General features: G+C 38.8%; 1 protein-coding gene across 3 annotated transcripts in view; it reads right to left on the reverse strand.

Annotated features, from left to right (window-relative positions):
• Positions 1-5,347: 5,347 nt before the first annotated feature.
• MTMR6 (myotubularin related protein 6) overlaps positions 5,348-18,113 on the reverse strand; it is a 28,228-nt gene continuing 15,462 nt past the window's right edge. The window contains exons 6-15 of one of the 3 annotated variants that reach the window (XM_082859181.1): positions 17,282-17,416; positions 16,574-16,624; positions 15,011-15,143; positions 13,934-14,043; positions 13,398-13,523; positions 10,804-10,853; positions 10,154-10,354; positions 9,641-9,772; positions 9,427-9,553; positions 5,348-7,579 (exon numbers count right to left, since the gene is read on the reverse strand). In XM_082859181.1, the coding sequence (XP_082715307.1) occupies positions 7,319-7,579; positions 9,427-9,553; positions 9,641-9,772; positions 10,154-10,354; positions 10,804-10,853; positions 13,398-13,523; positions 13,934-14,043; positions 15,011-15,143; positions 16,574-16,624; positions 17,282-17,416 (1,326 nt within the window). In that variant the 3' untranslated portion in view covers positions 5,348-7,318. Of the gene's footprint in view, positions 7,580-9,426; positions 9,554-9,640; positions 9,773-10,153; positions 10,355-10,803; positions 10,854-13,397; positions 13,524-13,933; positions 14,044-15,010; positions 15,144-16,510; positions 16,625-17,281; positions 17,417-18,113 lie in introns of all 3 variants that reach the window. The other 2 variants (XM_082859180.1, XM_082859182.1) reach the window with 2 other exon arrangements.

Genomic DNA, 18,113 nt, shown 5'->3' on the forward strand with positions numbered 1-18,113 from the left:
CTTTGGGAAAGTAAACAGAGGAACAGAACTGGACAAGCGAGACCCCACTGCTTAGGTTTCTGCTGCCCCAAACAGGTAGGCACTTGTGGCTCCTGAGCTCGTACGGTGCGGCAAGTCCAAGTTGGTATGTGCTGTAAGCGGAAAGTATACCAGGTTGTGAAGACTGAGTACCAAAAAATATGTTAAATGTCACATTTATGACTTTTACCTCAACCACTTGTTAGAATGATAATATTTTGGATACACTGGGTTAAATAAAATATATCACCTGTTACTTTTTTAAAACGTGGCTTCTTAGAAACACTAAATCCTTGGCTCACACTATACTTGTATTAGAGAGCACTGGCCTGGACCCCTCACCACCGCCTTCAGTCACTGCTTTACCACAGGAACACCCTCTGATAGAAACGTAGGGCAATCTGGAAATCTGAATAATAGCTTCCCTGTTGCCCAATTTCACACTCACGGTGTTCAACACGTCTCCAACGCCATGTCTTTTACAGTATTCTGCCTTTGCTTTCAGATGGCTGGAATGAGTCTAGAATTTCTCATATATTTTACATGACCCTTTTAGCCACACTGATTTTAATTTTCACATTTTTGGTAACCACATCAAAAGAAAAATTTAAGATGAGCTGAAGGATGATGGCTCGGTTTATGAGTCTGAGAAATGCTTTTCTGTCCTCTTCCTTGCTGAAGTGTCAGGTTTTCATGGTGGTCACTCTTCTAGTTTACCAATGCATGTCAAAAGTCAACCATAAACAACAGCTGGGCCAAAGCCAAAGACATGGTAAGAAAAGAAACTACAGACCAATATCCCTTACGGACACTGATACAACAATCCTCAACAAATACTAGCAAACTAGTTCAACAGCACATTAAAAGGATCATAGACCATGACCAAGTGGGATTTATTCCCAGAAAGCAAAGATGGTTCAATGTATAGAAATCAATCAGTGTAATATACCACATTAACAGAAAGAAGGAAAAACCCACATAGTCGATCTTAATTAATGCAGAAAAATCATCTGACAAAATTCAACACCCTTTCATGATTAAAAAAAAATACCCAACCAATTAGGAAGAGAAGGAAATTTCCTTAATATGGTAAAGGCCATAAATGAAAAACCCATAGCTCATACTGAAAGACTGAAATCTTTTCTTCTAAGATCGAGAACAATATAAGGACGCCTATTTTCACCACTTCTATTCAACATAGGACTGGACATTCTAGCCAGAGCAATCAGGCAAGAAAAAAGAAACAAAAGGTATCCAAAGTGGAAAGGAAGAAGTAAAACTATCTCTGTTCACAGATGACATGATCTTACATGTATAAAACCCTAAAGATTCCACATACAAAAATGGTTAGAGCTAATAAACGAATTCAGAAAAGTTGCAGGATACAAAATCAACACACAAAAATCCGTTGTGTTTCTATCTGCTAAAAATGAAAAATCTGAAAAGGAAATTGAGAATAATTCCATTTCTAATAGCATCAAAAAGAACAAAATACTTAGGAATAAACTTAACCAAGGAGGCAAAGACTTGTACTCTGAACACTATAAAATGTTGCTGAAAGAAATTTTAAAAAACACAAATAAATGGAAATTCCTTGTTCACAGATCAAGAAGACTGAATATTAAGACGTCAACAGTATCCAAAGCAATCTATTGATTCAATGCAATGCCTATTGAAAATCCCACAGCATTTTTGCAGAAATAGAAAAGCACATCCAAAAATTCATATGGAATTCCAACGGATCCCGAACAACCAAAACAATCTTGCAAAAGGTAAAAAGGCAACTGCTGGGATACAAATCCAAATATATAATTACCAAAAGAAATGTTCTAAAGTATTTTAAAAATAAGACTACATAGTATAAAGACAAAAATTATAAAGTATAATTATACAAAGTTACACTAAATATACTCACAATAAAGACAGTAAAATATGGCAGCGCTAACACCAGACACGAGTCCATGTTGATTATAAATGAATGAAGTGAAATTCTGATGATAAAATACATCTGCACATTATATCATAGGGAAAGGGTTAGTCTCCCTAAAATATAAAAAAAGATCTTAAATAAAGAAAAAAACCACTACCACCTGCTGGGGAAAAAAATGAGAAGACATGGACAGGCAATACACAGAGAAAGTAAAAATGACCTTAAATATATGGAAAAAGAAAAAAAAATCGATGCCTTACCCATCAATGCCTTACCCATCACTATCTCCAACACACACACACACACACACACACACACACACACACATTCACACACAAATACACACACATTTTGAACTATTTGGGTAAAAAAGCAAATTAAAAAATCACAATTTTGAAACACCCAATGAAATAACTGATTTAGGCAAATATCAGTGGATAGGTTGTCAGGGAATAGGATGTTCATTTTGATGCCAAAACATTACCCTGCAGAGCACCTGCTAAGTCCAAAGGGAAAAAATGTACCTTTATATCGGTGAGATCAACCAAGTGACCAAATTCAGCATGCTAAAAGTGAACAAGCCTGACATGATACCCTCCTGAGGGATTCAATGTGAAGTACGCAGCATCTTTCCTGAAATGTTAATCTGAATCTCATCTCGTGCCTACTTTACAGGAGGTATAGCAGATAAAGCAACAAGTTAAACTACACCACGAGGAAACAGCTAGACAAGCACAGAGGGCGGGGTGGTACTTCACAGCTGGTCTGGCTCAAGGAGTCAATGCCAAGGGGCAGAGGGGAGGCGACTGTTGGAGATAAAGAGAGGAAAGAGCTCTGGCCAAACACAATGACCCGTAACCAGACACGAGCGCAAGCACAAGTAACAGGCCACCCGAGGACGGTGAGGGACTGGTCTTCAGATGAAATCAGATTTGTTCTCCTCTTAGGTGTGCCAGTCGTTTCATCATTCAGGATGGACCAGGTTACCCACAGTAACATAAGAGCCCAAACCCTCAGTGGCTCAGGACGAAGGTCTAGTTCTCACTCCCACCTGTCAAGCACCGTTTCAGAAGTAAGATGCTCCCCGATCTACTGCTCTTTGTACAAGACAAATTCAGCTTTTCCTTTGAGAATGAGAGACTCCTACTGATCAGGGCAGGTGGTTGCAGGCAGTGTGCCTTGCAGTGTGATTCTCCTGCCATTTTGCATCAGAATCTCCAAGATATTTTAAAATGCAAATGCTTTATTGTTATGTAAATGCTTTTTAAACCCCAGAGTCCCAACCAACACTTGCTGAATCAGAAACTCAAAGCTAGGGCCTTAGGAGTCTACTAAGTCTTATAGCTCCTGAAGGCTGCCTTCAGTTACACATCCCACTATTTTATAAAAGTTGCTGCGCAAAGGCTATTTTACTTGCTCAGTGATAACTAGAGTAGCATTAATACTGTTTATAAAAATGGCAGAAATTCGTGTTTGGTTTCTTTTTAATAAGATGGCAAGCACTATAGTGTACTCTTTTAGAGACAGTCAACCATTCTAAATTACAGGCTTTTTTCTAGTACAGGTTCCTAAAGCTTATAGTGACTTTAAAAAAAAAATTTTATCGGAGTATAGTTGATTCACAATGTTGCGTTAGCTTTTGCTGTACAGCAAAGTGAATCAGCTATACGTATACATATATCCGCTCTATTTTAGATTATTTCCCCATATAGGTATAGTGACATTTTTAAAAAGAGGTTCTACATTTTATTTAATTAATCGAGGTATGCTAATGCCAAATGGACAACTACAAAGAGCAGCCAACAGAATATCTCAAACCTGGGTAATGAAAATGGACCGATGTCATTCATAGTCTGCAACTGCAGGTGACTGCAGGCATTTCTTCCAACTTGGAATGCCAACTGGAAATTGTCCAGTATTCTGAAGCTGACCTTCTGCACAAGGAAAAAAAGTCAGAAAACACTGGTTACACATCCGTAAGAATGGCCAGAATCCGGATCACTGACGACACCAAATACTGGTAAGGACGTGAAGCAGCAGGAATTCTCATTCACTGCTGGTGGGAATGCAACCAGTAAAGCCACTCTGGAAGACTGATTGGCGGTTTCTTACAAAATTGAACACACTCTTACCATACACGCCAGCAGTCACACTCCTTGGTATTCAGCCACACAAAAATCTGAACACAGACGCAGATGTTTATATAGCAGCTTTATTCATAACTGCTAAAACTTGGAAGCAACCCAAATGTCCTACGATAGGTGAATGGATAAATAAACTGTGGTCCACCCGGACAATGGAATATTATTCAGAGCTAAAACGAAATGAGTTACCAAGCCACGAAAAAACATGGAAGAACCTTAAATGTATATGACTAAGTGAGAGAATCTGTAACCAATCTGAGAGGTTACTTACTGTATGATTCCTGCTGTATGACATTCTGGAAATGGTAAAACTATGGAGACAGTAAAAAGATCAGTGGTTGCCACGGGGTTGGGGAAGGGGAAGGATGGTGGAGCACAGAGGATTTTTAAGACAGTGAAAATACTCTGTACGATACGTAAAGGTCATTATACATTTGTCCAAACCCACAGAATATACAACACCAAGAGTGAACCCTAAGGTAAACTATGGACTTTGGGTGATTATGATGTGTCAGTATAGGTCCATTGATTTTAACAAATGTACCATCTGGTGGGTGATGTTAATAATGGGGGAAGCTATGCGTGTGTGGGGCAGGGGTATATAAGGAAATCTCTGCACCTCCCCTCCAATTTTGCTGTGAACCTAAAACTGCCCCCAAAATAATGAGCTTAAAAGATGTTAACCTGACACTACCCCCTGCCCTGCTACCCCACCAAATAACTTTTTTTTAAAAAAAGAGGTCTTCCAGCCATCTTTATTTAGCCATGATTCCCCAAGCTACTTCTAGCCTAAGCAACTTGTTCAAAACACCCCCAAATAAAGTCACACTCCTCTCTGCCAGGCAACTTCCTGTGTCTGATCACATCCAGGCCTGTCTCTGGAGAGACACTGCACCTTAAACGTACAAATTCGTTGGATACCACCTTCTATCAACAAGTTGAGAAGGACACAATAAAATACTGATATGACAGCAGGAAGTGACAGGATCACACAGAAAATGTAGGGACATTATCAACTATATCTGCTGAACCTTTTAGCGCACTATGCTTCTTTTAATATTTTGGTAATTACTTCTGTATATAATAATGATTATTTATCAACATCCCCTTTTGAAAAATTAACTGCTCAAACCTTATACTGTGATGACTGGTGTCATGTGCAGGTCCATTTGCTTACATGAGGGAGAAAAAACCCCACCACAACTGGATCCCATTTGTTTTTTCAAAAAAAAAAAAAAAATAATTCAATGTAAAACATGAACATTTAATTACCTTTAAACAATGTATGTAATAACGTACATGCTATACAATCCCAAACACACTGAACACAAATGCAATCTTATAAAACATATACACAACTACTTTTTGCCAACATATACCCTGTAGGTCACTTAGGATGTTAGCTGGTTTCTCAGCCCAGGTGTGAGCATATAAACACACATATATATATGCCTCAAACTGAAGATTAAGATAATAAACCGAAGAGGTGAATGTAAGAAGTCTGCCGTGGAAGATGCTAAAACCACAATCAATCACTGGAACCAAGTAACAAGGCACAATAGCTTCCCTTTGTGGTCACAAGGCTTAAGTTTCTCGTCCCAGTGCTTAAATATGGAAATAGACATGGCTAAATCACAAACTCTACTTTATAGTGCATTTCCGTCACTGTTTAAAAAGAAGTATTTTTCTTATTACATAATGCATTACAGAAAAGCATTGGAAAAATAAATAGGATAAGCTCATACAATAAAGCCTTTTTTTCCATTTGAAAAAGTTATTTATGTTCAAAATTAATATAACAGATGTAGGTGTAATAAAAAGAAGCATAAGGGATCCTATGCAGATTTCCTAGTACCCTTCAATCATATCTTGTGCCACCCATGTTAAACTGTCCATTTTAAAGCCAGCTGGGTGATACCGTCAACTGAAAGTCATTTTCTTTCTTTCTTTTCTATTTTTTTTTTTGGTGCTTTAATAATATGTACTAGTACAGAGAATAAAGTTATCAATAACGTGGCAAAATGAAACTCTTCCTAGCATTTAAGTTTTTTTGTTAAACATTAACTTTGTATTAGGCTAGCCTTAATTTTCCTTTTTTTCTTTTTTCTTCCATGTTAACAGAGAAGAAAAAAATGTTTCCCAGAGAAAAACTCATGCAACCAAGCAAAATCTAAACTATCCGTATTCCCTTTTTTTGACCCCAAAATTCTTGGGTAAATTGAAAGTTTCTTCTAGGAAGAACAATTCACTGAGAGAGAAAACAGTTTAAAAATATACATATATGTACTATTGTCTCTAAGAACAGTTTAGGGCTTTAGCTTCGTAAACTTCCATACTTATCAAAGGAATAAAGCCAACCACAGAACAAGAACCAACAGGATGCAGTAATCCATTCATAAAGGACAGTCAAACGTGCTTACACATATACAAGAAATCAACAGGGTAAGTCGTAAATAATAAGTCGTCAAATGCAGCACTAAACAAATTATAAGCAGAACAAAACCGTCGGTTTCGTTAATTTTGACCACGAAAGTGGGACCAGCCAAACATGGGCTTGGCAGTGTCCTTCGACCACCGTGTTGTTTCCACAGGGGCACTGCAGCGTGCAGCTCCTGCGGGGGCCAGGGCAGCTGCTCACAGACACAACCGGACCGACCAAGGGAAACACACAACCAACCACCTTGCTCTAGGCTCTAAAACTCAAGAGTGGTGTAATGAATAAACTGAGACTTTAAGGCTTCCTTAGAAATATTTTTCATGGCATTTCAACAATAAACACCACTAATAGGCAAAATTTGCAAATATTCATAGTTACATAGCTACACTTGAAAGTACATGCCATGTCAATTATTAAGTAAGGGACCACTGTCAGTTTTGTTTTCTGGCAGTCAAATCATACTTATGGAAGGCTATTCCTATTTGACTGTAATTAACATGTAAATCATAGACATGTCAGTTCACTAGTGTACAGTACAAACTGCATCTGCAGTAAACTGGCCAGTTCCACCTGCTTCTTAAAGAGCTGAAGGTCATTCATTTCTTGCTAGAAATGCAGCTAAACTGCCTTCTCTCTCTCACAAGAGCACTTAGCATCCTGACTTCAACTATCAACCTACTGGTAAACTCTAAGGTCATCACTAGGCAAATTGCTTGGGTCACGCACACAGACCATCCTCACGATAATCCACTTCTCGCACCGCAGGCAGCCAGAAAACTCTCTCTGAGCCTAACACGTCATTCTGGCCACGCCATACTCCGAGCTGACCACAGCAGGCTCCGCTTTGGAAAACTCGTCCGCGTACTCGCTGTAGCGGTTATCTGCGGGGTTGCTGCCCTCTATAGTTCGGAGAGCATCATTCACAGGCAGCAGAGTCTGCTCCTTGAGACACAAGGAGGTTTTGAGGGCAGGTGATTCAGGACGAACTGAATTTAACAATTCCTTGGTGAGAACTCCATCTGTCTGCTTATTTTTATGTTGCTTAATTTGCTAGAAACAAATCCAAATTTGAAAAAAAATTACAAACTGTACCCGCTACAGGTTCAATATATGTTAGATGAAAGTACACAAAAATCGAGCTTCTGCACATGTTCTCTTTATGTACGATGCAAAATTAAATCTCAAAAAATTAAAATCTAGTGTAGGTGAGACATGGTTGAGAATCCCAACTGTGTACAACTTTTGCGATGGAAAACATATTTGACAGAAGATCACTAGGCCTTCATATCTGAAAAGCACATACATTTCCTAGAAACTATAAAAAGTAAACACTTTATAATGAGAGAAATATATATGTGAGACAGTCACCCTGAAATCACAGCTATATAATGTAACAAACACACACTCATTTAGTTGAAGGTGTGACGGCCTGAAGAGCTTTCTTATGTGGTTTTCCTACAATGGTTTGGTAGGTGAGCACGACAGGCTATAGAATACAACAGAATTTTTTTGATTTTAAGAGATTTTAAAAGGATTCTTTGGCAGAGTTCCACTCTAGTTCCTCTCTAGATCCTTGGACTGATCTCCAGACAACCTTCTTGTACCGTCTATATCTTGGGCTTGCCTCTCCTACAGGTCACTCAGGCAGTCATGACCTCCTTATCTGAGAGGTGACCAGCAACACTCCTGTCTGAGAGGCAGACAGGATAGTCTCACTGAGTTATAACAATTGGCCAGGATTTCTTAAAACATGGACTTACTGATCCTTTTTGTTACATATAATGGTAAAGAAACGTCTTAGGGTGGAGAAGGACTTCTTAAACAAGATATATAAAAAGGCATAAAACATAAAGACTGAGCAATTTGACTATATTAAAATTCACAGTAACTATATGAAACATACCATAAAGAAAATGGAAAAGATAAGAAAAGACTGGACAAAGCCACTGGTGATACATTTAACTAAATAAGAATTAGTGTGTGGTATATAAAGAATTCTTATAAATCAGTAAGAAAAAGGCAAATACGCCAACAGAAACGTGGTTTGAATAGGCCATTCGCAGAAAGGGAAAAATTCAACTTCACTCGTCATGGAAATCCGAAACTGCAAATAACTGAAATGTCTAGCATAGCTGAACTGATGGACTGTGATACAGTCACACAAGAGAATATGATACAGTAGCTACTGATAAAACAGATGAATTAAAGCTACGTGTATCAACGTGGATAAATTTCAAAACAATGTAGAGCAAAGTGAAGCGTGACAGTGTGACAGCCTTCGTATAGCTTTAAAACGTGGTTTCTTAAGCAGAGTGAAGGGCACCTGGGCATTCATGTTATTTGTTGCCCTCTACATCTTATACGTAACTACTTTCTTTTTTCAATATATAATAAAAAATAATATTTCAAACCATATGCAACAATACTATAAATTGTTTGTGGATATAAACATATATAGAGGAAGTATAAAAATAGGCACAGGAATGACTAACACCAGATTCAGCGCAGCAAGTGTAGTGGGGAAGACTCAGTAGGGCTCACAGGGTCTGCAAATAGATCGATAATGTGTCTTCCCTTCAAACAGAGACATGAAAGGTCTGAATCAAACACCGTAAATCTTAAAACCTCACAAGGCCAGCTGGTGAATAGCCTGATACTTATTATATCTCTATTTCTCTATATATCATACTTCAAATAGTTCAATACATTTTAAAATTCAGAGAAAGCGATTTAAACTAACTTGTTCAAAGCAGAGGAGACCTGATTTTGAAGCAACCATGAGTACTTACAAGATTTCTATTGATACGTACACTACATTTACACTGAGAGCACCAAGTAAGGAAATAAACTAACTTAATATTCCAAATATATTACATCAGAGACTTCAGAATACTTACAGATTCTAAGTCTTTAACATCTTTCTGTAACTGCTTATTTTGCTCATTCATATTCATAATTATATTAAACACAGACTGCCTAGGATGCAATGTTCGATCAAATTGGTGGTACATGTTTCTCCAAAACCTTTATGACAAAAAAAGAAAAAAAAATACTTCAATAAATTGTGTTGGAGAAAAATTGAGTATAAATACTTCAATAATGCCGGCTTACTTGAAATTGAAAGATACTGTATTTGGCTCCAAAACTGCCAGTTTCTGAGACGTGGAACTGTAGAGAGGATTGAAGTACTTCTCCTGGTCGTCCAACAGAAACGGCCACAGGGAGTACGTCTTCTCCTTTAACCTAATGGGATGAGAAAAACACGAAGATCTTCCCAGAGACGCTAACGCTCACTTTTATACAGCAGGCAGTCATTTCCCATGGAGAGTTAAGTTTTAGTTTTTACTCCTATTCACAGTCTAGCCTCACCTCTGAATTCTTCACACTTCCACTGTACATGCTTTTCTGTATGTATGCTACACTTCAAAACAAATTTTAACTATTAACCCGAGAGTGTGAGGGGTACTCAGAGCATACTCAGCTTCAGAAAAACAGACAATAAAATCTTTACAATAAGACCCAGTTCTATATCATACTGTCAAGATAGTTTAAGTTCAACTATGATTTATGTTAGACCTCAGCTAAATAGGAAAGAAGAAAGCCCATTTCAATCAACTGTCTTACTTGAGTTCTTCTCTTTCCTTCTGACAATTTCCAATAAAGTTTCCAAATTGGCATGAATGAATATGTTCATGGATCTGAAGAAGAAACGCTTCATTGAATTCGAAGGCTTGTGGAAACTGTTCAGTCAAATGCCACACACATTCCAAGAACTGAGTGAACACCGGTGAAACTTCCTTTGGGTCACCATCCAAATGGCCACACCTAACCCCCCAGAAAGTACAAGCTTTTGAAAATGCCACTGAAAGAGGTCAACTGTTCGGGTATTGTTAAATTTAAATACATATCCCCCCCCCCCACCGCCAAAAAAAATCGTAAAACATTGTTACATTGGCATTTAAAAAAAAAAACTGTCATGTTTTTATTGAAACAATTTACACCTATGAGTTTTTCAACCACAATTTTAACAGGTCTGTTACATTCTAACTACTACAATGCAGACAAAATGGAAGGTAATAAACTGCTATGAAAATTAACAAAAGTATCAGACTTGAAAAAAATGACAGAAAAAGAATTAAATCGGGCTTCATACAAAAAAACACCACTCTCACCTCCCATCAAACATGGGAGTTCATGAAGAACAGGAACATTCAGGTACTCTAAATTAGTTCTACTAACTTTACCAAGTGCCTAAATGTATAACTGTGACTCACCTCTCCGAATATTTATGTCCAAAGGAGATCCAATCTTTTTCTATTAAAACCTTAATGAGAAAAAGTAAAATCCATTTTGTAACCACAATTCTTTTTTTGTTTAGAGTGGATTAAATCCTATTATCTTAAAAACAGCATTTACACTTTTCACTTATGGTGGCAAACAAAATGAAATTTTTTAAATTACAGGCAAAAGACAGCAAGAACCTGGGTGAGAGGCTGGCTTAACAAGGAGTGAAAATGATACATAAAAAGAAATACAGTAGGTCTTGTGACTTAAATTTACTTCAGTTGCATTTATTACATTTTAAGTGAAAATTGTATGTTATAAAACACTATTGCATTTACATTTTTTGTATGTATGATGATATATGCACAGAAAAAAGGTTAGGAAAATGAAAATCAGAAGGTTACCAGTGGTTACTGGGTGGCAAACTGGGGTGGATGTTTAAACCTTTTGGCTTACTTGTACGTTACTTCTGTAATACTTTTTAAAAAAAAAGGATGGTAAAGAAACCAATGAAAAGTTTATATTCAAATTCAAATGTTGATATGCAACCTCCTGAGTGCACTCTTTTCTGTTACAACTCTACTGAAATAATAGGTTTCTAATTATTTTCGGTCTAATCTAAACAACATTATCTTCTTAGTATTTACTATACTTTCTAATTTCGTTATATAATCACCAAGTACATTCTTTTCAATGTCAAAATTGCCACTTTTAGCTCCTCTGACTTTGTCTTAAATCTCTCCAGAAGGCCATGGCACGTGTGGGTAAAGATGCAGATTCTGGGGTCACAGTGCACGGGCTCAAATCCCAGCTTCCCCACCACCCGGCAACCTCGGGCACGTGGTCTGGGCTGTAGCCTCGGCTTCTACCGTGGGACCTTTGCCATCCTGCCACACACCCACGTCTGAAACTTAACTCAACACCGTTCTCACTCAACTCACTCCGTCGCTTCTCTCAGCACAGTCCATCCTGGCAACTGAGCGCAGAGCCTGGAAGCAATCCGAGAAGAGGCGTCTTCTCCCCCACCCACACCCAGTCCGCGAAAAACGCTTACTCCGCTGTCTCGCCCTCCCTGGAGGGGCCCGTCGCCCACTCCTCCATCCGCGGGGCACTGCCTTAGTTCTGGCCCTCTTTTCTCTCCTAAGTCATCCTATCGGCTTCTATGCGGGTCTCCTAGCCTCCATTCCCACCGCTCTGCATTCCAGACACCATCTTTTTAAAAAGATGAGCTCTGAGCATGTTCCCGTTTCCCGCGTTTAAAGCCTGTTGCTGGGCTTCCCTGGTGGCGCAGTGGTTGAGGGTCCGCCTGCCGATGCAGGGGACACGGGTTCGTGCCCCGGTCCGGGAAGATCCCACATGCCGCGGAGCGGCTGGGCCCGTGAACCATGGCCGCTGAGCCTGCGTGTCCGGAGCCTGTGCTCCGCAACGGGAGAGGCCACAGCAGTGAGAGGCCCGCGTACCGCAAAAAAAAAAAAAAAAAAAAAAGCCTGTTGCTAGCTCTCACCCCCCAGCAGGGGGACGTCCAGATGCCTGCCAGACTTCTCCTCCTCGGGGCCCTAGCCCACCCCGTTCTTCTGTGCCAGCCTCACCCCTCACACAGCCTGCACCCTACCCATCACCCGCCGGCTGCAGTCACCTGCAGGAGCCACGCTTTAGTCCTCACCGTTCCTCTAGCCTGCGAGGCTCCCACACGGTCGCCGGTCACTTACTGCACGCTTTCATCTGGACGCCCGGCAGACAGTGAAAGCCAAACGTGGCCAGGGAAACACCCCTATCTCACACGCCCAAGGCCAGCGGAACCTTACTTTATTAGAAGCCCTTGCATTTGACCTGTCCCAGATGCAACATGCCGGCACCACGAAAACAACGGTTCTGAAAGGGGTCTGGCTGCGTTAAACCTTCCCCTGCTTTAAGACAGCACTGTGCTTCATAATTCTAAACTAATAAAAACTGCCTACCAGCTCTTCATTTATTTTACCTGCCCTGAGTTAAAACAAACTGTGAAAACAGGAGTTAATCTGACCATGCTCGTGCATTAAAAAGCACACAAAACCCAGGAGCCAGGGCTTCGGCGCCACAAAGCAGGGAATCTGCTCAACTAGAAATCGCACCTTTAGGTTTAAAACATGCTCCCTAAAGTGTAGTTACAACTAACAAGTGAAGGTGCACTAAATAGAAAGTTTCCTCTAGAATATAGTTTATAAGTACTCTTATCTATGTCTTGTCTTACTACAATATTTACATTTGTTAGATAAAAATGAGGGAGAAATACTGAATATTTCTATTGCAACATTTTACGGGGAAAAAAAAAACCCTTTTAATCTAAAACTTTTTGTCAAAGAGATGGCACAAGTGGAAATTAATCTAACTCAGAGTTTCTCGACCTCAGCAGTACTGACATTTTGGGCCAGGTAATCCTCTGTTGTAGGGACCGTCCTGTGAATTATAGGTTATTAGCAGCTGGCCTCCGCCAGCTGGATCCCAGGCACACTCTTTCCTTTAGTTGTAACAATCAAGATGACACCTGGAGGGGGATAAAATCACTCCTATTTGAGACCAGTGGTCTGGCCAAACAAGTCCTTACCATGAATCCTCTGATTGTCCTGTAGTAGGGATCCAATAAGAGAGAGCCCAGGGAACAGACCTGGGAAGTCCTGTCCCAGCCATCAGAGCAATGTACCAACACACTCGCATTTTCAACCATTATTGCCTGAAAAGAAAGACCACACACTTCGATTCTAGCAAAATCCAGTTTAGGTAAATCAGTAAGTGCTATTTACTCAAAAACCAAAGTAGCAGGTATTGTATCATAAAGAAGAGCTAGGATCACAATGATTATGTTGTCACAGCATAATCTCCAAGGAACCGGACAAAACACAAAGCGAACAAACAAAAAGCACAGACAAAAATGCTGTTTCAATGTGTTGGGGAATTTCTTTTGAAGTTCCTACATTAAGTGCGACGTGATATTTTCAAGGTTCAAATTAAAGTGAACCTCATTAAAGAGGTAAAACATAATAAAAGTTATCTGGCAGGAAAGGATACCAGCACCCAACAGAATAAATCCATTCCTTCCCAACCAGTGAAAGCCCAGATCAAACATGAGTGAAGAAGGGTTACTTTGGCTAAGAAGATTGCAGCGTCCATAACGGCTTTGATGTGGCGCAGCCATCCTGCGTTCTCCAGGCCCGAGTAGAAATCACTGACGGAAAGCCCTTTGGTACCATTGACTGCAAAGGGAAAGACATTTCAGTTAGAAAGGAGCTTGAGTGCCCACTTCTATTCAAGAGACCCCTGGGGAGCGAGGTGGGGAAGAAGAGAAGAGGACAAAATAAACAGGCAGGACTCTTTATACATGAACACATGCTATTAAAAGCTCAATAATGGAGTTTTAGGTACATTTTTCTGTCATTCCTCATGCTTAAAAAGAAAAATTGCTCCAATACCCTTTTTAAAAAAATTTTCAACACAAATGTGTAACTAAAAATAGTCTGAGGGGTTTCCCTGGTGGTCCAGTGGTTGAGAGTCCACCTGCCAATGCAGGGGACATGGGTTCGTGCCCGGGTCCGGGAAGATCCCACATGCCACGGAGCGGCTGGGCCCGCGAGCCATGGCTGCTGAGCCTGCGCGTCCAGAGCCTGTGCTCCGGAACGGGAGAGGCCACAGCAGTGAGGGGCCCGCATACCGCAAAAAAAAAAAAAAAGTCTGAGATTCCAGTTTTTTAAGTTCCACACCAAGACTGGAAAGATAGCTTAATATTTAAATGGAACACTGTCATAAATTAATCTTCACTGTACTGACTAATCAAGAATATCTAACAATAGCAATTTTTTGTAAAACCAGTAGAATTATACTGTCTAATAAATATAGTAGCCGCTACTGAAGTACAGCTATTAAACACTTGAAATGTGGGTAGCCCACAGTAAGAGGTAAGTATAAGAGACACACTAGCCAATTTCTAGGACTTAAAGGAAAAGAAGCAAAATATATCATTACTAATTTTTTACACTGATTACATGTTAGCATGTTTTTAATATATTAGGTTAAGTATATTATTAAAATTAATTTCAACTGGTTTTTACTCTTCTGAACGTGACTACTAGAAAATTTTTAATTATATAATTTTAAATTTTATAATGTGACTAGCATTACATTTCTATGGGACAAAGCTGCCTAGAAGGTAAGCAATAATCGTACCTTCCAATAATTTCTGAAGGCTGGACCGCATGACATGAATATTTTCAATTCCAACAAACTGAAATCTAATATTAGAATAGTTGTCTTCATTTTCATAACCTTTTCCAGCTGCTCTGTTGGCCATTGCATTCAGCTAAAATTTTAAATTTAGAGACAAATTGCTTTTATCTTTTAGTTTACCAAAACATCATGAAAACACTAAATAAACCACAATTTAGCTAGCAGAGTTTAAAGGAACTCATCTAAACGGAATATACTACCATTTTTTAATAAGTGAAAAGTGTCATATATGTTATTCATAGTACAGAAGGATCCTATAAAGTAACAAAATGATTGCTATATAAGAATCAGATAAGAAGTTCTCCACATATAATTCATGAAACTAATTCACATATGTATTTAGTCAGTTTTCCATATGTTTGTAATATTTTAAAATTTAAAAAAAAGAAAGAAATGTCTCCTGTCCAAACCCTATATGATTCAGTGTTGAGCAGAGCTGGGGAGTTTTTACAGAATGAACTTAGAAGATTGACTTCAGAACAAGCCTGGAGCACTTAATCATTCAGAAAGCCACAGGGACCCTGAAAAATCACATCTGAAACATGCACTAGATTGTTCCAGGTCCTCCATATTCAGGGTTACTGGAAGACCACACCCTATACGACACAGCATATGATGAGCTAGCCTGATACATCTCCAAGAACTGGGGCAAAAACAGCCCAGTTGCTAGGGAGAGAAGACTGCCTATAGGCCCACAGTCTTTGGTTATTAGATCAAATGCTATCAGAGGTTAAGATTTGGCATGTTTAATTCTTTCAGACTAGGATTTCATATGGTACGTCATGATAATTTGCTGAATAGTCTTATGAACTTGGATGAAACAGAACCTAAGTTGGAAGAAAATGTTGCTCTTCATGCAGTGGATTGGGGCCCAGGTTGGTAAGAAGTATAGTTAAATTGCGTCTACTGACCCCCTGGTCATTCAGCACCTGTGACGGCTAAGGCAAGAGTTAGGTGTTTAAATGCTTCCACATTATTACCACTTGAGTTTAACTAGTAAAACGAACCAATCAAAGAAAGATCTATTCTCTGTGTAGGAGTCAATTATATAAGTAAGAGATATGAGGGCCTGAGAAACAAATCACCCTCAGACCTCATGTTCAGAAAGTCTTACGTTACAATCATCTTTTTATATCTAGTATTACCTAAAAGTAGTTCTAAGCAATTAACCCACCCAGATTATACAAGGAAGTAAACCAAAATTTTTCTTACAAGAGGTGTCACCAACACCCTTGAATTCTAAGAAAGTCTTTTTTTTAAAACAAAAGAATATCAAATTATCAATTTCTAATTTTTAATACTTGTTAATTTATGCAAATTAATCTTATCTTCTGTTTTCTCCATTATCTTTGTGAAACTGCATAATGATGAGAATTACTTCTGAAACAACTACCATTCCTTCCAACAAAGCCGCCTAAAATTGTGCTCTATGTCGCTCACTCGCTTTTTCCCATCGCTTTCTCTTATTTTCTCATCATTCCAGATTTTTGAAGAAATTCTCACTATAATTCTGCCAATGTCCTTTTGTGTAGCCCACCAGCTCTGCATGCGATGCTATAATAAAAATTAAAAGTAATGTCAGCTATTACCATTGAGGATTTTAATTACTTTAGTTTCCGTATCTTACATGAATTGGTTGCTTAACTGTGTTTACAAAAAGAAAAAGGGATTCTAACATTTGTTACAATGATAAAAATTTATCCTGACATTATAGATACCTAACAGAACAACTATTTACTGTTCACTATTTATAATTCCCTGGTTCAATATTTCCTAAGTTAGCTCACTATCTATTTTCCTTATTTTCCTGAATATTCCAAATTACAGTCCATTATTTTAACAGCGTTTTGCCAATTAAAAATTCCACCAAAAAAAGTAATAAGAATTTCTAATTTTCACAACACACACTTTTCAGTATTTCTTCACAATAACATAAGGCTTACATATCATCTAGAGGTCCCAATATAAAATTCAGGTTTCCTAAATTTGTATATATATCAGAAGACATAAGAAATCACCACCTGGGTTATTGGGAAATTGGTATCCTAAGTTGGTATCCTTTAAAAGATTGATTTCCTTAGTATCATTAGCCTCGGTTAATTTACAACTAGGATTCAGATATGTTAAATATGGACAAAGTGATCAGTTCCCACTAACTGAATTAGCAGAGACAAGTGAACTGCCAGACCATACTAGACTTAAGACACATACTCTGGGCCTGGTGTCCATGACATACATGTAGCGGTTGGCTGGGTTGGCTTTGCTGATGGCCTGAAGCAAGTGTTCATCCTCCAGGCACCGGGCACTGAATCCTGACAGTGGCTGACTACATCGACAAATGGCAGCCTAGTTTTAAAAAGAGAGGAAATAGATTATCCAAAGATGTCTAAAACACACCTCAAAGACATGCTTAAAGGAAAAAAACCCACAGTTAAAATCAAATGTGCAATCTATTTAAAAGTCAGGGAACTAAGATCCCGCATGCCTCACAGCACAGCCAAAAAAACAAAAACAAAACAAAAACAGAAAGCAAAACAAAATCAAAAAACAACAAAAAATCCTATAGCAAAAATAAAGGAGCCAGGAGATGGACTGGAGATAAGGTTGAGGGAATCTTCTAGAATGAGATAAAGAGGAGAGAATTTAGAGGGTATTAACTTCCTAGCATATAAAGTTTATGCTAGGAAGCCCACTTGTCCACATACACACACAAAAGTACAAAGAAAATTAACATAAGAGAGGAAGCTACCAAAGAAATAGAGGGGCAATTTCCCAACTGAGTTCTGAGTTTCCACGTAGAATTTAAAACAACATGCCAAGGCCTGAAATCATTGTGAAATTTCAGGACACTGGGGGAAAAGAAAATTCTAAAACCTTCTCAAGGAAAAAAATCAGGCCACAAAAGACTGGGAGTCAGAACTGGCATCCATCCCTCAAGTTACCAGCTGTGAGGACAGGAAAATGATTCGCCCTCTCTGAACCACAGCTTCCCCATTTGAAAGGTACAGGGAATAATACCCAGAGACTACCTTATAAAGTTATA

The sequence above is a fragment of the Leucopleurus acutus genome, assembly GCF_964270905.1.
Source record: "Leucopleurus acutus genome assembly, chromosome: 18".
NCBI lineage: Eukaryota > Metazoa > Chordata > Mammalia > Artiodactyla > Delphinidae > Leucopleurus > Leucopleurus acutus.